Below are 27,916 nucleotides of genomic sequence, written 5' to 3'. Positions count from 1 at the left end.
CACATGGAATAGTTTGCATAAATTTTGTCAGATTTGCATATTGTAAAAAAGTACTTATTCAGTGTGTGTACAAGAAATAGTATTGTGTTTGGATGTAGAACATTTATTTGTTATTGTAGAAGAAACAAATCCATGGTGTGTTGGAAGCATTAACAATGTACAGTTTTGTATGCATTTAATTGTATAAATGTACAAACAGTTTAAATGTCTTCCCTGTGTGCGTTTATATGTCCCTAGTATCTTTCAAACAGAATTGAACAGACCTTAAATGAATAGGTTTCAACTTCACAATACGCAGATAACGATTTACTTTTTCCTTTTACAACTACTTTGAACGGTTTTTGAAGGTTTGCAGCCTAAAGGCCGGGGTGGATTTGACAAATTAGTCTGCACACTTCCTTATACTGTCTGTCAGAAGTTGATGAGTGTTCCAAATAATATTTGTGACCAATATCACTAGAATATCTCATTATTATCTAACTTGTACAGCCAAGTATAGTAAGCCAGAACTGGCTGGCTGAAACAGTCTAAAGTGCACAAAATGGATATTGTCCCTGTTAGCAGTACCCTGCGCCAGTATTCGATGATGCGCCCTCTGTTTAGTGTATGTGTGCGTGCGTGCGTGCGTGTGTGTGTGTAGATTGGCGTCAGACAGGCAACTGAAGCAGCAGTAGAGTCCAGCAGCTCCGGACCCTCTCAGATTTCCTCCAAGTACTCCGTTCCCAGAACACACTTGTTGATAAATTTAGTCTTAAGCACTCAATGCAAGTCGCACAAGCATCCACTTCTCAGAGATAGAAGTCAAAGGACTCATCCAGAACAACCCAGGGGAGCTTTTACACCATCTTGAAGAGATTTAATCAGAATTAGTAGGATCATATTTTTTAAACAGCACCTGCATCTGTCAAGACATGGAGCAATGACCCACGTGGAAGAGCAAGACCCCAGCAGCCACAGTGAGGATGACAGCTTCAACGACAACTGGTCCTGGGTAACAAAACCAAACAATATGTACTGCAGGCTATGTATAATAGTTGTGTATTTAAATCTGTATGGGTTCATTGTTTAAATCCAAATCCTAAATAAAAATGTTGACCAGCTAGCACTACAAAGCCCAGAAAAGCTCAGATTACAACATACAGTTGTACAACAGTGAGAGAGTGTGACTTCATTCTCTGCTCAGGACACCATTATTCCACTATATCTTTACATAGCAAATTGTTGTTCATTTTATTAATGTTCTGAATATTGAGTACAGCCCTTTTAAAATGTGTTCATTTTAGAATACATTGGTAGAAAGACTGCATCAGTGGTAATTTCTAAGCAGTTAAGTGGTCCTTTTTCATTTCCATTGATCTGACCATTTTATATTTTGCTAAAGGCGTTACTATCCTGTTACCATACTCGTAAAAGGTCTTCAAGCACCATTACTGTATTGACAACAAAATTACCTAGGCTGAAAACAACCAGCAGCAGGGAAGAAGGCTTGGATTGCCCATGTGAGACGTGCACGGGGAAAAATACTGAGCTGAACTGAACTAAATTACAGCTCTACAAAGTGGAAGCATTTAGTAGGGAAATTATGGTAATGGATTTTATATGGAGAGGAAAACGGTTCCAAGAAGTGCAGTCAACACCAATTTCTTATTGAGAGTTATTTGCAACAGTAAAACTTTGCCATGGAGGTCAGTATGAAGATGGAGAAAGGCATTAGGGAGAGATGGATATGTGGAGGGACCAACTGGTCACAGGGTCTTCAGTTGCTTTCCTAGAAAACTAGGCTGTGTCTTTAAAAACACTGTGAGGAAATAACATGCTCATTCTATGTGTGTGTGTGTGTGTGTGTCTGTATTTGTGAGAGAAAGTGTGTTTCTTTGTTTGTGTCCATCTGCTGTACTTTACAGCCTGTTCTCAGTGTGTATGCAGGTTCATAAAGTTAAAAAATGTGAGCTTTTGTTTGTGTGCCAGGTCATCAGCTCATATCTCCCTGCATGACCTCAAGCCCACATGAGTACTTATAAAGGAATATTACGCCACAGCTAGCCAAACGTTTTCATAACAGTCCCACCATGCAGAGGCCTGTAAGTGGCTCCGTGGGCTCAGGCAGCACCTCCACATTTCCTCCTCCTCCTCTTCCTATACATATCTGCTTGTCCCTTAGATTATCGTTGGCATCTGCTGAGACATTCCCCCATTTCCCTTTGGCTGTAAACCTAAAACTACACGTCCGACTAGTTTTTTATCCCTTTTCTTGAGTTAGGTAGTGCATTCCATGCTGTAATTTGAATGATGTCCAGTACATATACAATTTGGAAACCTTCATTGTTCACAGCCCTGAATGCTAGGCCAGCTTCCAAGAAACTTTACCACCGCCTGTGAATGTTGCTAAAGATGAAACAATGTCTATATGCACTGTATAGACAAAATTATGACTTATTTATGATGCTAGTAATCTTTGGAATGTAACAACCATTCCATATACAATAATTTCTTATTCCAGGTAGTGAGCCACACAAACAGCAGGTGCTTTTCTCTTTATAGGTGAAGAGTTGAGAAGGAATGTCCTGTTGAGAGTCAATTTATAGCACTGAATGATTGACAGCCCTTTGACTAATACATCAAAGGAAGATGTTTGTTCCAGCATTATTTAATTAGGTCATAACACCATTTGTTGTATTCATAAGAAAGCTTTAATCAGCCATGTATGGCCTTGTTAACCAAATTCAAACCTCGAAGCATGCCTGTTAGGACTGTAGTTAGGACTCCACACTGGGGGCGGGTTCAACAGTTCAGTTGTGATGTATGGCTCAGGCAGCCTTTCTGATTGGCTCATGCAGCCCTACCCCCTAGAAATCACCCCCATCTCCGTGGTGATGAAAAGAATGTGTTCTCGACCTCAGAGAAAGTTCCTGGGAGAAATTGCAGGCTATCCCTGTCCCAGGAAAACACCTTCTTCCCTCCTCTCTTTCCACACGTGAGCTGCAAATTCCTGAAGAGCACATATTACAGTATCAATCCCTTTGAATTTGCTTCTCTTTAATTTAATGATACCCCCGTTGAATTCCAAAACATGCAGCCGATGTGATGCACTAAACATTTAAGTGCGGTTTAAGGAAATTAAGCTTAGCTAAACGGCTGCTGGCTGTTGCTTTTTATTCACCACACAAACAATACAGTAATATATATGTATATACTGTAGCTCCTCATTTACTGTCACTACCATATTTCTAAAAATGTTTATTAGTATTTTTTTTTAAATTAACTTAGAAGCATAGAAATAAAAAATGGTGAAGCAAGAGAAAAAATAAAGAGATAGTAGACGAAAATAATTAAAATTAAAAAAAGTGATAAATCATAAATCCAATGGTTGCGTAATCCACAATAGACTTAGGACTTTGAATAATAATATAAATTATTGTTTACTTAGACTAAAAATCTATTTGTGCGCCAAAGCCTCAGGAAAGCCAACTGCACAAAGGAGCAAATAAACCAGTTTTTCTTTTTTGTCACACCTCTTACTTTTACTCTCTTAACCGTACACCCGCACAAACATTAACATTCTGCAAATTCTCTCTTTTCCCTACTCTTCTATCTCCATATTGTCTCTGTCTGTCTCTCCCCTCCCTCTCCGCCTCTAGTTGGCTACTTGTTGCTCCCTGATGAATGGCTCAGTTCTTAGAAAACTCAACACGTGTTTTCTTGTTCCCTCTCCGGCTGCCTGGTGCTTATTGTGTATGTGTGTGTGTGTGTGTGTGTGTGTGTGTGTGTGTGTGTGTGGTGTGTGTGTGTGTGTGTGTGTGTGTGTGTGTGCGCCTGCGTGCATGCATGTATGTGTGTACACTCAAACAAAACCCATTCCTTGTGAGATGTTTAAAAAGCGCTAGAATAACAAAGAGAAGCGGTAGAAGTTAGATGTGAAGTCAGATGTTTGTTGGCAGTGGCTGGGCTGGTTCTCAGAATCATTAAGCAACAACTAAAAAACACTGTGTGACCCAGTCAGGGGGGACTCCAAAGTGAGAACTCTGTGTTCAAACTCGACTCGACTCGAAGGTCAGGAATTAGCACCTTATATAATCTTTTCTATAAGTTGATTACTAATAGTGGGACTGAACTGGTTTGGTTTGTTTGTACAGCAGCAAGTTTCCCAACTTCACAGTAACTTTATTATTATCGTGAAATAAATTCTGTTTGAGACGTGCATTAAACCTATAAATCACAGTATTTTGACCGGCCTTTCTGCACAGACTATGGTGTGATACCATGCATATTTGAGTCTTGCAGTATCATTAATGTTAAAGGTGGGTGAGCGTTTATTTGAGCCGATCTAAGCATGTGTGGAAGTGTTTGCCTGTTGCTGTGATTAGTTACTTTGCTCTGGTATATCTAGTTGACCTGGTCTCATCATCATACTCTCCTGCACTTTGTAAGTCAACTTCTAATTGCGTCTGTCTCTTTCCTTTAACCCGACACATACATTTTCATGATCTCTCGATGTTCACTGTCACAGTGGCTGCATCTTGGTTAAGTCTGCAGCCTTCTTCTATTTCTGTAAAGGGCATATTTAAATATGTACATGCATATGTGCCAGAAGGACTATACTAGTACTACTATAAATTCTTCTCAGGCTTCTTTATGTCTATTTCTAATCTGTCAGCATAACGAGGCAACTACTAGGCCTGTAACAATTGTTACATAAGTGTCTAATTGTCAATTTGTTTTTACATAACAACAGTTTCTTTGTTTAACCGCAATTAATTGCTAACATTAGCTACGTTTTTAAGGCGTATGACTATTCATTGTTGATTTTGTGTAGATATGCCAAATTGTAGCTATATAAGTGGTCAGACTATATATTTGTATTATTATTTAAATTGTTAGTTGTTGGCACTTGAGCCTATACATGTTCATAGCATAAAAAATGACAAAGGGGAATACAGTTAGAAAAAATGCTTTATGGTAATAAAGAGGTGTTGTTTACTTCACAGGCTGTGTACTTGTGTTATTTGGTCAGATAACAGTGATATCTCCAAAAAATGTATCCTGGACTTCATTCAAAACTTTAATTTGATTAAAAAAGTAATAAATGAACAACTATTTCTTAAATTTGACTGAAAGAGACAATAATAGTGATAATCAAAATTTTTATTCCGAGACAATTAATTGTACAGCAAAATTTGGAATTGTTACAGCTCTAGGAAAAACACTACTGAGTGAACTGACAAAAAAAACATAGACACTGTGGGCTAAATACTGTACTTACATTACACTTCTTAATACTTGATATTAGGTGTTAAAGATGCAGTAGGTAAGACTTGTAAAAATAACTTTCTGTCATATTTGGTAAAACTGACCTCATTTTTGAGTAGTACTACATGAAGCATTTAATTTTTTTTTAAAAATCCACCACCTACAGCCTGTAGTGCAATTTGCAAAAATACACCGCTCGCTGTTCAGATGCACCAATCAGGGCCGGGAGGTGTCTGACTCCTTAATGGGGGCCGTTTGGGCTTTAGCAGACAGAAGGGAGGGACTGAGAAGTTGTTGATGTTCAAATGTTTTGGCTTAGTCCTGGATCTTTGCAATCCTACCCACAGCACCTTTAATATGTGTCAAATATCATTGATAGTTTCCTCAAATAGAAATAGTGTGTCAGTTTGAGCGTTCTTGCTGAGAGTTAAATGAAAAGATCGATACCACTCTCATATCAGTGTGGCATTGGTAAGTGTTTTTCCCCAAAATGTAGAACAGTTTCTTTCAATTGTGGCCAAACTGGAACTTCCTGAAAGACAGTGTTATTACACAAAGTGTACAACGTTACAGTTTCAGAGTTGTGGTTAATGTGGTTTCTCCACCAGAACAGTTTTATAAGTCTAACGTGCAGCTACCTTTAGTTAAAAACTGTGTAAGTTTTACATTTTTAATTTGCTAAAGTGAAGTCTGCCATTTGGGAATTAACATATACTAATAATTGATTTGGAAAACATTTTGAAAACTGGGACACAGTTAATGCGTTGCACAACTACAGATGCCTTCAAGTCATCTCAACGTCACTGCTATTCTTGTCTCCTCTGCTCCAACGCAGCAGTAAACATGTCCTCCCTATGGAAATGTTTACTGATCTTATTTAACCTTATGGCTTCAACTTTCATTCAACTTAAATTATTGAATTTGTGTTTACATATTATGGACAATACTGTGCAGATTTAACATGGCACTGTTTAACAACTGACACTTGTGTCCAGAAAAAAACAAGGCAATAGTTCCTCCCTTTCTAATAAACCAACATCAAAAGTCATTTTCCGAATGATAATTAATCCTTAATAAGGGGTTGCCAATTGCTTACACATTGAAATCAAAAGTATTACACAATTATCAAAACCTTACATTCAAGGAGCAAAACATTGGCCAGGATGTGCACCAGCACAATATCAGCCTCACACTTTTTTCAAAACAATACTCAGTAATTTTCATGACACTAAACACACTTGTAGACATTAGACACAGAAGTATATCATGATGTGATATGCATGAAAACTGGAACATGTTTTATTATGATTCTCCATGTTGACTGATTTGGGGATATGGAGAGAAATACATTTTATTTTTCTTAGTCTGCAACATTGGTCTTGTGTAGTGTTTGGTGAACCTATTGCATATTTTCACTTTCCCTGTGTACTTAATTTACAGTACTCTAATTACTGAGAAGTAGAATTGCTAAAAGTGCTTTAGGTTAGCAACAGCAGTGTGTAACTGGTTTTAACAGAATTACGGTAAGTCATATGAAACGTGTGTGTTTCATATAAATTAGTGTATAGTTTTTGCAAGAGTATTTCGTTTTGCAAAGGGTCTGAGGTGTTCTGCTAATTGGGTGTGTGGTTGTGCTAATTGTGTGCAGTGTTTTGAAAAATAGTCCCTGCTTTCAAAATAGTGCTTAAGCAATCAAAGAAAAATGTGATGGTCCGAATGCCCTGCAGCTCTTGTCCAGAAGGTCAGGGGTCAAACAGTTAGAGTGGTCTTCCTCACGTTCTAAAGTAAACAACAGATCAAGTACTGTTATACAGTCTGCGATCAAGTGCCATGCTGGTTCAAAATAAACACAGCCTCAACATGGGAACCCCACAGTAGTTATTTGAAAGGGGTTATAGGTGGTTTTAAAAATTCAGTAAAGTATTCTCTTTTAATAAAGCCTAATTGTATCCTGTAAATCCTTCATGAACCTTGGACATCCATAGTATGGATAGAATAATAGAAACCAAATAAGAATAGCAAATACAGAAAGAGTAGAATTGTATTAGTAATAATAGATCTTAATATAATAATTTAAAGAACCTAATTGATTTTAAGAGGGACATTTTCAGTCAGCATTGTGTGACGTCAGCGCCGGCTCAGCCAACCGGATCGCTCCGTATTTGCAATTCGGTGGCGGTGGGGGGAATAGTTTAACCGCGGTTTAGCATCATAGCGGAGCAGCGTCGGGCAGACAAGTGAGGATCAGCTGTCCGGAAAGCGTTACCGACAATGTTACACCTGAAGACAGAGGACACGTAAGGGACTAACGCTGCAGGGGACGTTTGGTGGAAAATTTGCATTACGGAAAGATTCCGGAGCGAAAAGCGACATCAATAAATAGCCTAATGTAAGTAGGATTGCTGGACTGTACAATAATCTGCCGTCACGGAAATATTAAACATCCTAATAGCCTATTTATTCAGGATTTGTTGAGTAGAGGCTTGAACGTCGGTGTTGCGTAGCTACTGTGCGGCTGTCTGGATGAAGCTCCGGTGCAGACTGCAGAGCCTCACCCCGTGTGCAGATGTTTACATGTCGCTTTACAGACCACCACACATGACACTACAGTTACAAAACCTCGTTTTGGGCTCGTTTGTTATACAGCTTCAACATAGGCGTTTCCATACAAAGAAGAAACGACATTTGCTCCTTTTTTGTTGCATATTTAGAGAGAATAAGGTCAGACTAAATTAGAAATAGCCTTTATGAAATGTGTCAGGCTGCTCCTCATTCCTTTATTCAATTTTAATTGGATAATTCTTCATTTCATTTGCCTGTAAATCCCTCAGCCTATCTGTTAACTCTGTCTGTCTGGGAGTTTGGTCTCACTGTCTGTGCTGTAGTGACACCGGAGTTTTATATGGACTATTTGTCAATGTTAAACATAGAATAAAGAAGCCTCTGTGGTGTTGGGTGTTGCATCCTCGCCTCAGAAATAACAGCAGTTAGGGTTAGGGCCAGGCTAGGGTTGTTTTTTTTTCTCCACTAGCTAAAACAATACTGAAATCTCAATACATGTAATGACCTTATGAGTGGTCTTTAGATTGGCTATTACATAACTAAGAAGCATTGTGATTGGCTGGTAAACACATATTTCCTAGAAGAGTGGACAAGGCTTAGGTCGTGTGTGTGTGTGTGTGCGTGTGTGCGTGCGTGCGTGTGTGTGTGTGTGTGTGTGTGTGAATGAGCCCATCTGTTTGCACGTGGTCTATGTAGACAGTGATGTCAAGTCTGTGGCATGTCCATGACTGAGTAAATGTACATCCGTGTTTGTGAGACAAAGAATAAAAAGACCAAGGGGTCAAATAATTTTGTAATCTTTATCAAACAGTCCCACCACTGCCAGCTCTTGAGCAATAGTAAGAGATTATAATGTCACTTTACCCAAATGACAAAACAACAAACCCATTTCACACCTGTGGTATATAGGCATGCAGGTAGTTTAGCTTTTGCATTCATAACACTGAAAAACAAACAAAAAGACAGATAAATTGAACATATCCAAAAGATATAACTGCTAAAACAATACTGAAAATCTCAATCTCAACACATGTACTGTTTAAGTACATGTGACAGTATACATTTAGTGTGTAGTGTATATCTATGGAGAGTGATTCTAGCAGAGAGCCCCATTCTCATGTTCCCAGTAACTGATGGGTGTTAACAAAGCATCCTCATCATTAGAATGTTGTCACATGATCTGCCAAAATATTGAGCCATCTGTTCCCCAAGGCACGACAGAGCGAGAGGATGCCAGTGTGTGAGTCAGCAAAAGCAGCTTGCAGGTGGAGATGTTAAGGGACAGTTTGTCCACACACAAGATAGTGATGCCACATCTTTTGTCTTAACATTGACACATTATCTATTAGAGTCCGACCGATATATCGGCGGGCCAATATTATCGGCTAATATTAGACATATCGGTAGTGGCATTTAAAATGGACAGTATAAACATAAAAAAATATATTCATCAGAATCATTTCATCATTTATAATGACAAATAGATAACTTATGACAAATAAATGATTCTGATAAAGGAATATTTAAAAAATAAAATCAAAACGGACAGTCAACCATGTTATGAGTGTTGGCGCTGCATAGTTTGTCCACCAGAAGGCGCTCTACAACGTCCACGTTGTTTATTTATTAGAACTTTAATATATTTTAATGTTCCTCTGTTCTGTTGTGGCAATAAAACAAATTATTATCATATTATTTTAGTGAGAGCTCATAAATAACTACAAATAACTAATGTTAGGGAAATCTGTTTATGTTTTGTCACACGTTTCTGGATTATTTAAAAAAGAATATATACAGTATATCGGCCGATATATTGGTATATCGGATTTTAAAATAACCAAATATTTGTATCGGTATTGGCCTTAAAAATCCTGTATCAGCCGTGCTCTACTATCTATTTCTTCAGAGTCCTCCTTCCTTCTCTGCTTTTGTTTGTTTCTTTCATTTTTCTTCAGAATTTTACTTTTTGTCATCCCATCTTTTCTTCTCCTATATTCTTTTTCCCTCAATTTCATTTCTGTTTTCTGCCTCTCTTCATACGTCATACGTGCAGTTGCTCCCATAGGACCATTAGCTTGTGTATAATGTAGGTCCACATAATTGTAAATACTCTTTCTATCTTTACATTTTTGTATGAAAGCATGAGATATCTATTAATCTAGTACAAATAAAATGGTGGATTTCTCCTGGATGCTGAATGTATTTTCTTACTATTCTCTCTCGCTGCCCCCTGAATCAACAACAACAACCTATCTCGCTGCCCAGTGAAGGCATTTCCCTGTCTGTGTCTCTCTCCAGGGCCATGTTTGGCATTTTAGACAGAGAGCATTAGAGGCTTGGATCAGAGAGACTGGCACAGCACCACATGATTACTCTCATCCCAGATGGAGTGTACAGAGACGAAACATGATTTTTGAGCTTCTAATTATCATTTTCGTTTTGAATCTACCAAAAAAAGACATCAAAGCCTTGTAAGAAATGCAGAATGTTTTCACATCTATGCACCTACTTACCAACACCAATCTCAACCCCACAACCCGCCACAAGAATACTGTCATTGTTTAGGTTTTTAGCAGAGATTGCAAGGTTGGCTGGCGTGTGTGGGCAATTATTGAACTCAGGGGATTGATAATGTATTTTAATGTATCAGGGAGTCCTTGTGGTTACACAGACGATCTTATCTGTCAATAGTTCCCCGACAGGCAATAGGTCCATTAAATGTCATGTGTCCTGACAGTGTGGGATGCTGTGCATACGGTAAAAGCCTGAAAGATTAATTAAACCTAATTTTATAGACGTTTATGAGAAGGTAATCAACAAAAACTCTCTTTCTCATACTTTCCTTCTCTGTCTGTCTCCAGTTACAGACAATGAACTATGTGGGTCAGTTGGCGGGCCAGGTGTTTGTGCAAGTCAAGGAGCTATACAGGGGACTCAACCCAGCAACACTGTCTGGATGTATAGACGTCATCGTGGTCCGGCAACCTGATGGCTCACTGCAGTGCTCCCCCTTCCATGTCCGCTTTGGCAAGATGGGTGTGCTGCGGTCCCGTGAGAAAGTGGTGAGATCCCTCACTCACGCTCTCACTATCTTTCTTTCTTTCTTTTGCATGTACAGTGTAGTTGTATGTCCTCAGAGACTTTTGCTCACACTTCTGACAACAGCCTAAAAGCAAAGGCAAAAATAAGTTCCTAAGAGGTGATAACAAGTTTTGAACAGTTTTGGAAGAAGTATTCCGGCCTTTAACTTCTGTAAAAAAAAAAAAAAAAACTTTTCCAAGTAAAAGCCCAACATTCAACAGTATAGCTTTTTATGACAAATTCACATGTTACAGCACAATTCAGTTGACATTTAATGTTCAACTCAGTAACGTATTTCAGCAGGCCAAAAAACCATATTGTATTAACTCAAAATCAAACAGTGGAGCATTACAACAATGCAATACAGCACAATTAAAAAAATAATGACAAAGACATCACCCCCAACACTGTGTTTGTATGCATTTCTACAGCGTTGTGGGTTAAGTTAAAAGTGACAGATCACACATAAAAATACAGTTGTTGGACGAGATGAACATTTATTTGCAAAACTGACAGTTACTAAATATGTCAACACAAAATCCCAAATGGACGTCTGCTTGGGTTTAAAACATGTTAAAGGACTAATGCTTTGTCTTGCAGGTGGACATAGAAATTAATGGCGAGCCGGTGAGTTTGCACATGAAGCTGGGAGAGAATGGTGAGGCCTTCTTTGTCAAAGAGACTGAGAACAGAATGGTGAGTAATGATTGACAAGAGTCATGACTCTGAGTCAGTAAACACACACAAAAAAAGGATAGAACATAACTTACTGACATTAAGGTCATATAGAATAAACTAAAATACAAGCAGTGCTTAAATTCTTGCGCAGTTGTAGTGCTAACTGATTTCATCACCTGCCGATACAATTACATGTCATTGTCATGTTAGTTATCAGGTTTAGATCTCTAGTTTTACCTGCCAGACAAGCCCAGAGGTGGCAGAATCCTGCTCCTCCTTTCCAGTAGTCTGAGGTGCAACATGAGACTGAGTTCAGCCAGACAGCTGCTATTGGAGGCTCAAAAAATCCTAAAAATCAAAACAGACAGAAGGTCAATGAATTCAATAAGTGCAAAATAAAAAGATGACATAAAATGAGAATTAAAAAATGTAATAATACGATCATGAATGCCACTTTTACTACTTTTTATAATTTTTTAATACTTTTTATCATTTTTTACTACTTTTATACATTTTTTAATTAGCTCTCTAGCTTAAGAGAGTTGTCTAAAACCATAACAATAATCAACACCTGACTACAAGACAATATATCAAGATTCTGAACCCAAAATTGGCAGCCAGAGAAGCGAGCACCAAGTTTCTGCAATAATGATCTGATTTCACACAGTTTGACCAAACTTTTAATTAATAATTAAAAAAACAATTTTTATGTCTAATTGCAGAGGGTTTCAGGCAGAGGGATGGAGCGCACATAAAAAAGTATTTCACTTCAGGGAGTTTGGGAACTGGGAATGAAGAGCATAGCTGTTCATACATTTTGTTGAATAAAGTGGTTGTCACCCGATGCATATGTTTTTACATTTAAAAATGATATATAGTTTACATGGAAATTATATAGTGTACATACATGTGTCTGGAAATTAGAAATTATAATTTTAGGCATTTTCAACCGCAGCCCGGCTGTACAACACATTGTCATTTGGTGTGACACAACAATCTGCTGATCTGAGAGTTTGTTTGTTAGCAGATACAGACTTAAGCAGGTCAGCTGAAACATAAACAATAAAAAGGAACAAGAACTTCTGGCCCCTTGTGTCATCCTGTTGGCCAGCATGAATTTAGTGTCCTGGAAATAAACAATCATGACAGACAGAAGGCAGAAACAAGTACAGACACGCAAGCACTGGACGGTTGGTGTCATTTTCACACATGATTGTGGACAAATGAACCCAAATTCAAACAACTGAGCTACATCTTGTTGTATGCTGTTTTCCTATGCATTTCAAACATCAAATCCATGGCATGGACTTTGGCCACTAAAAATGTTTTGTAGTCAAATTTCAGGAGTGTTTAGGGGGGGGGGGTCCCATTCTCCATCCAGTGCCCCCCGACTTGGTTCCTCCTGTCCACTTAACAAACCCTGTAAACGCCCTGCCACTGTTTTGCTCCAATCTTCTGAAGTAGAAGAGTCGTACAGAAACAGTACAGAAGTTTTGTCTAAAAACCTTTCCATGCATCCATAATAGATCATGTTACATGGAAGTGTATGCAGCAGATATGCAAATAGAGCAGAAAACAACCTGACTTGGGAACATTTCCGTTTGCTTTGACTGATTCTGTAAACTGATAAGCGAGGATTAACGGGATGTTGGAGGGTCATGGGCATGAGGGGGAGCACTCGTTTGAAGGAAACAAGGAGGAGTGGTAAACATGATGAGAACTGGCTATGTTTCTAGCTATGTAGGAATTAAGAGGAATATGTTGTAGTCTGAGAAAATCCTCTTACTTATGAGCAATAACATTTTATTACTTACTGTCTCTGTCAAAGGTATGGGAGCCTTCCTCTAACAGTCAGTCCTTGACATAACTTTTCCTCCACAGAATGGAAAACCACCAGATGGCTATTTATAGTTTTGCCAAATTCACCTTCCCTGCAGTCGGTTGCACACAGACTGCACTCAGGAACTGGCTGTAACTGATCTGTTTGCAGTCCAGACAGACGAGAAGACAGCCGAGACAGTTAGACAGGCATACACATAGTGAAATAGGAGTAGGACAAACAAGACACACAGAGGCCAGATAGGCAGACAGCACATACAACACATACTGTACAGTACTAAAGCACAGATAAAAATACACAAGAGGAAACACTCTCAGATATGGCAGCTTGAGGATTGCCATAGTAGGGTTTGTTCCAGTTTGGAATGATTTATCTTCCATCAGTGTTTTTGTTCCGCCTTTCAGTAAAGGTCTAAGTTATCATCTTAGCTACTTTAAATGGCAAAAGATCACCAATATTTTTGAGGAACTATTTGGCATCAAGCCAAATCTTCTGTGCCCCTTAATCCCCCTCTACTCGCTCCCTCTCGGTTTCTCAGGAGGGAAAGTGAAATATGAGGATTTGTTGGGGCTTGGGTATTGGCAAATAGATCCGGCACAGGATGTTCCAGCCGAAATTAATCTTCAGGCTAGACAATCAGGAAGCTTTAAATAGCTGTGGTTAGGAAATTTATTTTTATCTTGATGTGGTCACGTTAAAATGCCTAGTAAGAGAAAAATAAAAATAAAGTGTAATTGTTTTCACTTTTATCTAATCTTTATTGTTGGTCTGCATCATGGGTGAAGTGAGTTTGCCTCAAAAGATAGACCATCTGAAAAAACAATGCATTCATGTAACATATTTCCTTCATGCAGGTAGATTCAGAAAATAATACTCAAAGAAATATTACATCTAGCTTTGAAAAAAAAGTTATGTAATATATTAGCTAATATATTGAGAATGAAGCATCCAAAAACATTTAAATCAATTATAAGTGCTTTGGGGGTGGTTTCCAGCATGTTTAGAGCTCTGAGCAGACGAGCTGTGACCTGGTATAGTGCACATCCTGAGCACTGTTACTTTTTCTCTCCAATCAAAAAGAATTGGGCTGTGTTGGACTGTGTCATGACACGTGGCAAGGCATGTGTCAGTCTTTATCTTTCCCTTGCTGTCTCTGTGTGTCTCCTTCTCTTTCTGGCATAGCCGTTGTGGTGTGACTCTGAGGAACAAATCTGTGTGATGTCAAACCCAAATTCCCAATGGATTATGTAAAAAAAAATCTGTCTCATCAATTAGCAACACTCAGTTTGTACTCCCCAGTAATGTGTTTATGTAGTATAACACAATGAATTTTAGCAAAGCTAGCTGCCTGGCTCCAAGAATATCTGTCGGTTGGCAAATCACTTTGTTCCGAACTGAAAAAGCTCAACAACCAATACATGGTTTGCATTGAAATTGTGTAGACATTAATCGTTCTTACGATGGCAGTGGCAACAGCACTTTGACATAACAAACAACTATTCAATAGATTGCCATGAAATATGGTACACATACTCATGTCTTCCTCAGGATAAATTGTAATTACTTTGGTGACAAATCAAAATATTGGTAAGCTACTTTGTGTTTAGTGCTCATTAGCAAATGTTATCATGCTAACACACTTAACTAAGATGGAGGACGTGGTATTAACTTAGAATTAGCATTGTCGTTAGTTCACATTAGCAGAAAGCTCAAAGCAACTCACTGCTGTGTCTAAAATTACAGCTTTACAGAACCACTAGCATTCTCATTTAGCCTTGATTAGCCTGTTTCTCAACAACTACTGTTAGATAGATTGGAGTAAAATTTGGTTCATGTTCTGCAGGGAATGAAGCCTATGATCACTTGACTTGTATTCTATTTTTTTCTACTGTTTTCCTTTAAAATTTCACTTGAATGTGTACTTTGTGTTGTGCGCTAATAAGCAAATGCTAACACACTTAACTAAGATGGTAAACATTATGCCTGCTAAACATATGTTAGCATTGTCATTGTGAGCATGTTGCCATACTAGGGTTAGTATTTAGTTTAAAGCACCACTGCACCTAACTACTGCCTCACAGAGCTTGGCTGTAGAGTCTTTAGCTTCTACCCAACTTCATATCTTCGCACCCACTTTCCCACATGATTCCATTCCAAATTTCAATTATTTTACATCTAATACTGTACATTACAGTTCAAGTAGAAAGTTAATCATGATTTTTTGTATCATGTTGATTACCTCATATAATCATGTCATGTTTCTGTGTTGACAGGAAATAGTTCCGTCCTACCTAGCAACCTCACCCATCATGTCAACGGGGGCAGAGTTAATGGAGTCCCAGCTAGGCAGGGGCAGTTCTCGTCACCATGGTAGGCCCTGTTGAGTAAAGAATATTTTTAAATTTGTAAAAAATTGTGTGTTTGCTTTTTTAACAATTCTGATCACATCACATAGACACCATCCTGTGCAGCTCACTTCCTGTCCAGAGCCTGGGACAGCATCAAAGTGATGGCGTAATGATCAAGAAGAGGAGGAAGAGAAGGAGGAAGGCAAGGCCAGAGGCAGGCAGTGGAGGAGGAGGGAGGAGAGAGGAGAGCGGGGAAGAGTTCTCGGAGGACCAGGACATGTTTACTATTGACTTGAGCTCGGATGAAGAGAGAGAGGGTGAAAGCAGGTGTGTATGTCTGTGTGCACAATAGATTATTTGATTGTGTGAGAGTGTATGTGTGTTTGTTTTTCATGCATGAGTGAGTGAGTGAGTGTGCAAGTGTGTAGCAGCTATCTAAAAAAGGTAATGGGCATTTGCACCACATGGATCAGATGAACAGAAATACAACAAAAAAATCACATGCAAACTAAGGAGATTCTGTTAAAGCTCAAATTGTAATTTGTCCATTAATAGCGATGTGGCTTTGTGGCTAGTAATGTCGACCACTTTGGTCCAGCCTGAAATATCTTCAGTTTTTAGATGGATTTCATCCCATTTTGTGAAATAAAGTCTCCCTTGGGTTGTGTTGTAATGGTTTTGGTAATACCCTCACTAATTTCCTAGTGCAGTCATCAGGTTTATCACAAAATATAAGTAAAAAACCAAACTCATGATTTGTCAACTACAGTATAGCCTCGGCTGTACTTTGTGTTCAATGCTAATTCTGAAAGGTTAGTTCACTAACTAACTTTTTTGTGACTAAATTGTGAGCATTGTTATACTGTTATAACTGCTGAACATCATAATTGTGAGCATGTAAGCATGTTCACATTAGCTTTTAACTCAACTTAAGTACAGCCTCACAGAGCCGGTAGCATTGTTGTAGACAATTAGTTTTGTTGAATGTATGCTTTAATTATAACTAAGAATTGTATTACAATAAAATGTCAGCCCAGCATCTAAAAACTAAAACTAAAAACTAAAGCTTTTCCCTGTAACATTACATATTCATGACTAAAATGCAACAATCAAAAATTTTTTAGCACACAAACACACAAAAACCCAACCAACCTGCTTCATCAGATTTGATTGACAGTGACCAAACAATCTGTCAACTGTCATCTGATTCAAATGGTTGCTAAATCCTAATAATGTAACATTACCTTTCTCTACCGAGCCGCCCACGTCAAACCAGTGAATTATCATAGAAATAACCTGATTGAGGAAATATGTCTTCGGGGCCTTTAAACCAATTGTATGCCGCTTCTGTCTCAATTCAGTAAAATTATTTTAATGGCTCACATTAAATTCGTAGGAGCACGTTAAGAGAATGAGTATTAATGGGCGAGCCTGCATGTGTGTGCATGTTTGTGTTTACGGATGTGTGTGTTCTTTGAAAACCAGCTCTGTTTGTGGGACGCGCTCCAGGGATTTGTCGTTCCCACGGTGTCTCTGTTCCTTTGAAATAATGGCTCTTTTTGTAAGGAAGTTAACCACATGTTATGGCCGGAACATTTTCTAAACCCTTAAAGACAAGAAAGAATGTGCGTCTGCCTTATGTCATGCTTACTACTGTACTACGCTTGGTTTTGTCAAACAGGCTGCAAACCAAGTTTTCCAAAGTAATGATGAGATAATCTGACTATTTTTGGGGTTTGAAAGCATCTCAGGCTATTTGTATGAGATTAAACAAATCTCTAATTTAACTTTATTTGGACTTGCAGATACCCTGTATTTATAATGTATGGTGTGTGCACAGGTTGTGAAATAATGTGCATGTGCATATCTCCTTGCATGTGTGTGTTTGTGTTCAGGCCTGTGTACGGTGAGCAGGGATCTACATCCAACACACACACAGACCCCAGCACTAATTGGATCCATTCACAGAGGTATTACTTTGAAACAAATCACACACAGATACACAATTCATGATTAATTTATTCATGTCTCTCACTCTATTTCCCACTCCTCATTTTCTTTTTCTGTCTTTGCCTGTCTTCCTGTGTCTTTTTATCTTTCTGTAGTCAAGTGGTTAAGGAGACTCTCTCCATCCCTCCACACTGTGCTCTGTCTATCTCTTGTCCTCAGCAGACTTCTCACTTCTCCTGCCCTGTTAGGTATCACCTTCAATTTCACTGTCACAATTAACAAAACATGACATTAGAATTTTTGCTTTATTTTATTCTAGTATTATGAAGTTTATAATGTATGTTAAATGTACTTTCTTTTTAAAAATATAAGTGTCTTTCACTTCCTCAGCAGCCCCGACAATTCTAGGTCATCAACACCGAAGAGCGACTCAGAGCTAACCAATCATCAGAACAAAGATAACCCTGAGATGTTGTGGACGTGGGGGGAGCTGCCACAGGCTGCCCAGGTATCTACAGACACACACACACACACACACACCTTCTTACATGTTCAGAATTAAGAATAGTTTGACTAAGTGTATTTCCCAAAATAGAAAAATAATGGAGATAAGGAATGTAAGGGCAGAAAAAAAGAATAAGTGTGTAACAAGTTTGATCTCTCTCTCTTTCATAGCCATCCTTCCTGACTTCCCAGCAGAAGCAGGACCCTGCCACAGCAGTCTCCATCCCGGTGTCTGACAGCACTCACTTCAGAGCCATTAACGACACTGGACCACCCTCACTTACTCTCTATGCTGGGGAGACTGCTGCTCAATATGGGGACAAGGACACTAAAGGAAGCAAAAATGGAGTCAGTGTCGGACTAACCACTAAGACTGGAGACAGGGCTGGAGGTGAGCATGGTAGGTATATGGAAGACATATTTCTAACTGCAAGTGCCTAGAATAACATTATGGCCTAACATGCTTTTCTTTAAATCAGGATTAATCATAAACCAACAAAACAGCGTCATTTAAGTGGTAAATTAAGTGGCATGTAGAAATGCAAATCCTTGTGGAAAATAATGTATATCGTTAGTATATCGTGTTGTTTCAAGAGCTGGTTTTTATGCATTAGTTGATTCTTTACTGTTGTTGTTCCATAGGGAGAGAGTTGGAAAGTGTTGGCCCATTGTGTGCAGAGATGGAGGGTTTAACAGCCTGCCCAGTGTCTCGCAGGATTCTTCTTGATCATCTTGACGATGGCGGGAATGTAGGAAGTCCCATCAAAAGAACTGATTCACCATCCAAGAGGAAAGGTATCGTTGCTCTATCCCAAACAATGCAAATGAATTTTTGGAATTCAAAGAGTCTAGATGCTTCGTTATCCCGCTACTGTTACTGATGATGTGTGATATCATCTCTTATCAGAAAAGAGAAGCCAACACCTTGGTGCTGATGGCATATACCTGGATGACATTACAGAGCTGGAGCCTGAAGTAGCTGCTCTCTACTTTCCTAAAAGGTTCAGCAACAAAAATATATATGTACTGAACATGTTGTTGCATGCCTTCATATGAGTACAAAACATACTCTACACCCCAAATACACACACCTACGGTATAAAAGGCTTTTTTGTGGTTTAATTCCCCCTCTGGTGGCCACCATGGAGGTAGTCAGCAGAATTCAAAAGAATAATGAAGACTTATTTGTGTCCTGGTTTTTTGAAGTCAATCAATTACTTTTGGACTATTATTTGTGATTTTTTTGGCTATGACTTACCATTTGGCAATAGCTCACCATTACATTTATTTAGCTGATGCTTTTATCTAAAGCGACTCACAATGAGTGCATTCAACTATGTGGGTACAACCCCATTAAGTGCAACAATCATGCAAATACATCACATATGATAAGTGCATTTAGAAGCAATAGGATACAGAGAGAGTTTTTATCATGGGCCATGATGCAGTATGAACAGATGAGTTTTCTGGCTGTGACTTATTGCAAATGCAGTAATTAATTGATACAGTTAAGTTCAATAAGTGTGGTGCCTGAACATGCTGCTTTTCAAAACTTTTTAGGTACTTAAATGCACTTTAAGCTAGTGTTTATTTGACCTACACCATCACAACAATATTTTTTAGTGATGTTTGTATGCGTTAGAGCGTGTTTGTTTCTCTCACTTCTCAGTGACGGAGGCAGTAGCTCAATGAGAGGGGACTCTGAGATGCTGATGATGATGGGAGTGCGGAGCGCTGATCAGTCCCCAGTGGGCAGCAGTGGGATGGACAGCGGCGTAGACAGTTTGTCCGACCAAGTAGGGGACCTGCCTCATGTTGCCATCTCTTTGTGCGGAGGACTCACTGACAACACGGAGATCACAAGAGGTAGGATAAGGAATGTGCAAGGAGGCAATGACAAAAGGATAAAACATAAGGTTACAATGCTGTTCGACTTTAACTTCTTACCTCTTCTTTGTTTTATAATAAAGCACGTCTTTCAATCAGTTTGTGTTCTTACTGTGTGTGTGTGTGTGTGTGTGTGTGCTTGCGTGCGTGCGTGCATGCATGTGTGTGTGTGTTTGTCTCATTCCACAGAGCAGTTCAAGGAGAGGGCAATTTCCTATCAGCAGTTTTCTGAAAACCCGTCGATTATAGATGACCCTAACCTAGTCGTCAAGATAGGAAACAAGTATGTACTGCTAAACTATATCCAGTACCATAGTGTAATACACATTTAGACAAAAAAGGAGCTTTCAAAGGAATAGTTTAACATTTTGGAAAATATCCTTTTTTGCCTTCTTGCCGTAAGTTAGATGAGAGGATCAATGCCTCTCTAATGTCTGTACAGCAAATATGAAGTTAGTGTCAGCAGGTGGATAGCATAGTTTAGCACAAAGAATGGAAACATGAGGAAACAGTGGGCTTCCCATCTTAAATTGTCTGATTAACTTCTCTCATTTGTTTAAAATCTATATAAAAAAGTGTAAAACATTATGTGCCAAACAATTTCTTGGCTGGTTGCATCAACTTCCTGGAAGTTACTGTGCTTCATATTTAACATGCATACATAAGAGTGATATTGATCTTCTCATTTAAAATCAAATATATCAGCAGTCTTGGTCAGTCTTGGTCAGCTAGAAGTCTGTGGTGTGAAGTAGTGCTTACCATCACCACAGACCCATCTCACCCCGGACACAACCTGTTCCAGCTTCTCCCCTCTGGTAGGCGCTACAGAGCACTGTACGCCAAAACCAACAGATTCAGGAACAGTTTCTACCCACAAGCCATCTCTCTGATGAACAGCTGACTTCTGACCCACAGTGTCAGGTTCAGTTCTGGTCAATAACACTGTAACACTGTCTATACAGCACCTGTATTATTCCACTTATTTAGTATTACTCATCATTCCCACTCTCACATCTCAATTATATATTTTATTATTTATTCATCATTCTCATTTACCTATTTTTCAGAACTGTTCATATGTTCATACTGTTCATATTGTAATATAATAACATAATACTATTTTATCCCAGTACCCTTGCACTATGCACATTTAAATAATTGTATTGATCTCTTCATTGCACTCATGCCTCTATATTGTTTCTGTTTCTGTTTAGAGTATGTATATATTGTGTATATATTATTGTGTATATTTCTGTTTTGGTTGATATGTATGTGTAAGCACAGTGTGAGTAACAATGCTCCAAAGACAAATTCCTCGTATGTGTCCTCATACCTGGCGAATAAAGCTGATTCTGATTCTGATTCTGATTCTGATTCTGATTCTGATTCTGATTCTGATTCTAGCGCTCTCTGTCATCTGTTTTAGGTACTACAACTGGAACACAGCAGCTCCTGTCATGTTGGCCATGCAGGTCTATCAGAAACCACTGCCGCAGGTAAGCCCACCACAATGATACATGTAGTCTCTAATCTGTTTCCAGTTGACTGTATTTTTTATGTTATGAGTTTATGGCATCAGTGGTGGAAGACATATTCAGATTTATTTAAAAGGGGATATATCAATATATCACAAAAAACATAAATTTGCTGTGTCCTTGTAACTAGTAGCCAGTATTATCACCAAGGTGTAACTAAAGTATCAAAAGTAAAAGTACTCATTATGCAACAGACTGGACAGTCAGTTGTAATTATTATTCAGTTGTAAATTATTATATATTATATTACTGTACTGTTATTTACTATGTATTACTATATAAGCAGAAACTTTCATGTTGTAGTTGCATACTGCCGGGTAGTAGAATTAAGAAGAAAGAAGAAGACACACTTTATTACTCCCAGATGGCATCTCATTTTTTACTGTTTTTTTATGTAAAATCGGAATCTGCAAAGTAAGCCGTTACCACAGCTGTCAGTTTAGTATAGCATGAAATCAAAATACTCTATACTTACTAAAGTAAAGTACAAATGCCTCAAATTTTACTTACAGTAAGCAGTACTTGAGTACATCTTCAGTGATATTCAACTATTGGTTATCTGTACTGTTGTGATATACCTATATTACAACTATGTTAATGCAGCACTAGTAGAGAAACTGTGGTATGTTGCACTCCTTCTAAAGCTCCATCCCCAAAGTTACATTAGTTGTCATTGTTGTGCCATGGCCATTTGTCAGTAACGCTCAAACCTTCCCTGTGTCACAGCTTATATCATGTGAAATGGAGCTCTTTTCATTAAAGTAAATGGAGAACGTTTTTAGTTTTATGCTGTTTTGATCTACTCTTTTCTATTGTGGGATTAAAATGAATCACCTGCTACAACATGCATGTCCTTCAGGGTAAAGTTCTACAGGACAGAATGATTTTTTTGAATAATTATATTATTATTTTTTAATTATTTTAATTTGATTTTATCATTATATTTGTTAGGCGATGTTTGGTGTCTTTCAGTGTTCTGCAACCCCGTGCATCACATTCTCCTGTGCACTCCCAGCATTTTGCTATTATTAATAAATCTCCCTAAACTGATGTGTCACTACAGTGCTGTCATATGCCAGCGTCTTCTCAATAGTTCATGAAAAAGTTGACTAAATGCTACTGTTCACATAATAATCAATATTTAATCATTTCAGTACTGTTGTACAGTACATAAGATATTTGGACAAAGGTTGATTGCCTGATATGCCAGTAATAGGGAAGTTTGCATCAAAGCTGCCAATTTTATTTCAGTAAAATATGGCTTTAAATCTAACTGTTTTTCTAACACTTGAATAATGTCATGTCCTTTTTCCCTTATATTTACACATTTTCTTTCAATCACCATCCATCCAATGTTTGTGTGTACTAAGTGTTGGTGTTTGAGTTACGTGTTTTCGGCTTTTGGCCTCTTCTCATACTGCCTCCCTGGTCTGTTTGGCTCAAGCTCTTCCCAACCTGTATGGTGTTTTCTTGCTTTGCTTGGGAGTTTGTCAGGGCATGTCTTTGTCTGTCCGTCTATCTGTCTGTCTGTCTTTCTGTATGCATGTTGGTTTGTTTTACCATCATTTCCCACCACTGTCAACCATGTCTCTCTCCTTCTCATTGTGCTGTGTCTTTGTGCATTTCCCTCCACTGCCATCCAATCACAATCTTCAGAAGTCTTGTCTTTTTAGGTTTTACCTTGCATCCTTTGCTCTTTGTTTATGTGCCATTGAATTTCCACCTGTGACTTCCTTTATTTTGGTGATTTAGGTTTGAAATGTGCTGTTTGTTATTTTTACTTTTGTATTTTTTTGTGTGCTTTCTGGTCATTGGTTTGCCTGTATTTTCTGCTTTACTTTGTTTTGAGTTTCTCCAGTCTGTGTTGAGTTACTTTTTCAGTCATTTTTGAGTTGTATGTGCATGGTTGTCCCTAGGCCTCAGTGGAGAATATTATGAAGGAGAAGATGCCCAAGAAAGGAGGACGCTGGTGGTTCTCATGGAGGAGCCGGAACAGTGACTCCAAATCAGTAAGTCCAGAGAGACACACATTGTTGGTGAGATTTTTTTTTTTTAAATATAGACCTTAGCCTTTATGATCTACACAGTAAATAATGTCAGAGGGTCAAATGATAGTAAGCAAAGGCTGGAAGCCATATTTGTTCCTCACATCCACACATTCAACACTTCCTAAGTTGATTAAGCCAGCTGTGACCTTTGAACTTTGTGCACTTTAGGATTCAGTGACAGATGCAGGAAGCTGTGGAGAGAACTCACTCACTATGCCCTCAGTGAACAGGTGATTTCTTTTAGTCCTTAAATCACCAAATTTCTCTCTCAACACCCCCATTTGAATTTGTTGTCATAGTTTCACCAAATTTGTTGTCTTTGATTTTTCAGGATGAAGGATGAGTCATCCTCTAGTGATGAGGACAACAGATTGTCCAATCAGGCATCAAGATCCTGCCAGTCAGAGCCCCCTATGATTTCTGGCAGCATCTGTTATAAGAAGACTCTTCGGCTCACGTCAGAGCAACTGGTACGTATGTAGATAGATAGATAGATAGATAGATAGATAGATAGATAGATAGCCTTTATTATTAGACTCACAGTCCATAAAAACAACAACAACAACAACAACAAAAACAAAAAAAGATACAGATACACAAGACAGACACCAATTAAATAAGACAGCGGGAGTCATCCCAAAAGGATTAATAAAGGGAAGTCTAAGTCTAAGTCTAAGTCTAAGTCTATACCAGTAATTGACTGGTATCGCAAAGCACTGAACCTGACCCACAAGGGGGCAGTGTAAAAAGCAGGACAATATGCTTTAAAGAGGTTTATCTAGACAGTATCAGAACACCAGGAGAACTTCCTGGCAAGCATGTTAGTCTGTGTATATAGCATGCAACGCTGCCTATACATGTCCATATCATCTGACATTTGATCTGTTAAGATGTGACCCAAATACTTAATTTTGCAACCAACAGTTAGCACTTGCCCTGCAAGATGGAAAGATGGAAAAATAAGGTCCTTATCCTCTTTCACTCTACAGATCATAACCAAACTCTTTTTGGCATTATATTTCACATCATATTCAACACCATAATTGGAACATATATTCAACAGCTCCTGAAACCCTGCACTGCTAGGAGAGACAACAGCCAAGTCATCTGCATACATCTTACACTGTCTTAGCTGGTCAGACAGGTCATCCATGTAAATATTAAAGAGGGCCAGTGATAGCATCCCTCCCCTGACGGACGCCATTACCAACACCAAACGGAGTAGAGAATACATTTCTCCATTTGATCTGTATGCTCTGATTGGAATACCAAAAAGCCAGGATTCTGATTATACTATTTGGTACTCCTCTTTGGCTCAATTTTAAAAACAGCTTGTGGTGGTTAACTCGGTCAAAAGCCTGGGAGGCATCAACAAAACCAATAAAAACAGAAGATTTTTTGTCTTCTGTAGGTTTCTACCATTTCCTTAAGATCAGTACCATGCCTGGCCTTGAAACCAACTGGTTATCTGAACTATACAAATGAACACACAACCTATCTAATAAAATTCTTTCCAGGAGCTTTGATAATACACTAGCTAAAGCAATTTGTCTTAAATATGTGTTATTACAGTTGGCTTTATTGATCCTAATGGGGAAAGAAACATGCACACAAGTTAGTTTATGGCAACTTTGAAGCTCTATAGTGACTCATGATATATTGCACACTATGATAAAGCAAGAAGGTAGACAAAGTATATACATTACTTTGACAACAAACATGAATACATTGTTTCCCCTTGACCAGTCTCTGAAGATAGATAGTTGGTGACATTTAGTGTAACTTTAAATGAAGGGTTTTTATTCTCACATTTTGTGTAGAGGAATAACCCATATATAGTTTTGTTATTGCATACAATTTATCCGGAGTATAGTTGCCTGTTAGAAAACACTTTTAACCGACCTTTCAATCCTTGTGTGTTTGTGTGTTTGCGTGCGTGCATGTATGGTTTACAGGCTAGCCTGCAGTTGAAGGAGGGTCCGAATGATGTGATGTTCAGTGTGACCACTCAGTATCAGGGCACCTGCCGCTGCAATGGAACAATCTATCTTTGGAGCTGGGATGACAAGATAGTCATCTCCGATATAGATGGAACCATCACCAGGTAAAGAAAAGCAAAGCAGTTGCATGGCAGTCTTGCTGTCACTATTATTAGCTAATGGGAAATTCACAAACCAGCCTATTACAGAAGACAGTTCAGGTTCAACCTTTACCAGTAGATGTCAGGTTTTTCACCGATTTGGTGTCTCCATTTGCATTAAGTGTTTCTGTATTAATTGTGTAGTTGACTGGCTTGTGTTGCGCTCCAGGTCAGACACCTTGGGTCACATCCTCCCCACACTGGGTAAAGACTGGACCCACCAGGGCATCGCACGGCTCTACCACAAAGTCAGCCTGTGAGTACTGCCTTACCATCTGCACAAGGTGTACAGTGCAGTTGTTAAACCAAGGAAATCTGGCTTAATTAGCTTTTATAATACAAATGTCACACTTACTTGTTTAGGTCATTGTTTATTTTACTTTAGCTGTTATATATATATATATATAATGTTATTCTAATGATTTTTTATTTATATCACAGTGCACAGCTTAGTACAGAACTGAGTGTGTGTCTCTCTGTCACAGAAATGGATATAAATTCATGTACTGCTCGGCGAGGGCAATTGGCATGGCTGATATGACACGAGGCTACCTGCACTGGGTCAATGAGAGGGGAACCATGCTGCCAATGGGCCCGGTGCTGCTTAGCCCCAGCAGTCTTTTTTCTGCCTTGCACAGGTCAGACACACACTACATGTACAAATATGCTGCATTGTTTTGTTATTTACAAAGGATTTTTATCAGGAGCAGCTACAAGGTAATGCCAAATATGTAGTGTTATAGCAATAGGCGTTGTTTTGTCTAATCTACTGTATATCTATATCTATATATTTATAGATATAGATATCTATATATCTATATATATCTATATCTATATTTCTATATATATATGTATATATATATTGTATATATTTATATGGTCATATGCAGATAGTGCACATGCTTTTATTTCTCTCAGTCTTTTCATCTGTTTGATAATTAATTAATTTCAAAACCCCAAGTGCATGGGAAACTTTGACATCTTTCCCAGTGGAAGTGTAAAACGTTTAATGTCATTCTATGATGTGTAGGGAAGTGATTGAGAAGAAACCTGAGAAGTTTAAGATTGAGTGTCTCACAGACATAAAGCACCTGTTCTACCCCAACACTGAACCATTCTACGCTGCTTTTGGCAACAGAGCTACGGTGAGACTGCTGCACATGAACAGAAACAAGCATGAACTTTCTCTGTACCAAGAGGTTTACGTTGTAGATCTTTTTGTTTAGCTTTTTTTTCATAAGGAAAATGTTGTAATTTCTGTGATGATGGTAATTATTTGTGTCCATTAGGTGAAATCACTTGATATTTCTGCCTTGATATATCTGTGTTGGCACCTTTGATGCTTTTGGTAGTGAGGCTGACTGTTTGTGTATGTGTGATTTCAGGATGTGTATTCCTATAAGGAGGTGGGTGTTCCTCTGAGCAGGATTTTCACTGTCAATCCCAAAGGGGAGCTGATACAGGAGAATGCCAAAACCAATATCTCCTCGTAAGCTGTGCTCTCTGTTTCACTTGATTTTCCTCCCTGTGATCTGATTCTGGAAACGTGTGTGTACAGATGTTTGACTCTGTGTGTCTCCCTTTCAGCTTTGAGCGTCTGTGTGAGATGGTCGACCATGACTTCCCAGTCCTAGCTCAAGATGAGGAAGCAGACCTCTCCTGCTCTGACACCTTTGATCAGTGCACCTACTGGAGCAAACAACTTCCTGATGGCAGCAACCAGGAAGAAGGAGACCCAGAGCAACTTGAAACAAGCTGAGGAAACCCAATGAAAATCAGCAGTGAGGACACTGCGTTCCAGCTTATCTCCAGGCACGACACTGTGGTCAGTGGTTCCGCGATTCATCACGAAGATCAGCCCCAATTCAGAAGGTGTCGATTATTTCAGAACTGTAACTGTTGAATGAAGCTCTGTGGCTCCTTTAAGGATCAAATACAGTTTTTTTATCTAAGACAAGTAACTGTGACTACTGATTCAAATTAAATGAATGTGTTTTCAATATCCCACATAAACCAACCTTACTATCATTCAACCCTGAGAATACGAGCAGACCTAAGTGTTCATTACAAATAAGACTGCTGTGCCAGAAAAAAAG

General features: G+C 38.6%; 1 protein-coding gene across 5 annotated transcripts; it reads left to right on the top strand.

Annotated features, from left to right (window-relative positions):
- The first annotated feature begins 766 nt into the window (after nucleotides 1–766).
- On the top strand, nucleotides 767–27,916 carry lpin1a (lipin 1a). Of its 5 annotated transcripts, none has more exons than XM_032522351.1 (23): nucleotides 767–991; nucleotides 10,671–10,871; nucleotides 11,491–11,586; nucleotides 15,682–15,778; nucleotides 15,864–16,083; nucleotides 17,652–17,726; nucleotides 17,862–17,954; nucleotides 18,100–18,214; nucleotides 18,382–18,610; nucleotides 18,853–19,005; nucleotides 19,118–19,211; nucleotides 19,880–20,076; nucleotides 20,287–20,380; nucleotides 21,524–21,593; nucleotides 23,549–23,641; nucleotides 23,849–23,910; nucleotides 24,012–24,150; nucleotides 25,636–25,784; nucleotides 25,990–26,076; nucleotides 26,306–26,458; nucleotides 26,851–26,965; nucleotides 27,206–27,309; nucleotides 27,408–27,916. In XM_032522351.1, the coding sequence occupies exons 1-23, from the start codon at nucleotides 920–922 to the stop codon at nucleotides 27,577–27,579; spliced, it is 2,880 nt and encodes a 959-aa protein (XP_032378242.1). In that variant the 5' UTR covers nucleotides 767–919; the 3' UTR covers nucleotides 27,580–27,916. The 5 variants fall into 5 exon arrangements, with proteins under 5 accessions (XP_032378242.1, XP_032378250.1, XP_032378234.1 ...); XM_032522359.1 differs by having other exon boundaries at nucleotides 18,097–18,214; nucleotides 18,382–18,601; XM_032522343.1 differs by having other exon boundaries at nucleotides 18,097–18,214.

The sequence above is a fragment of the Etheostoma spectabile genome, chromosome 1, assembly GCF_008692095.1.
Source record: "Etheostoma spectabile isolate EspeVRDwgs_2016 chromosome 1, UIUC_Espe_1.0, whole genome shotgun sequence".
Taxonomy (NCBI): domain Eukaryota; kingdom Metazoa; phylum Chordata; class Actinopteri; order Perciformes; family Percidae; genus Etheostoma; species Etheostoma spectabile.
This window is presented reverse-complemented; position numbering and strand designations above follow the sequence as displayed.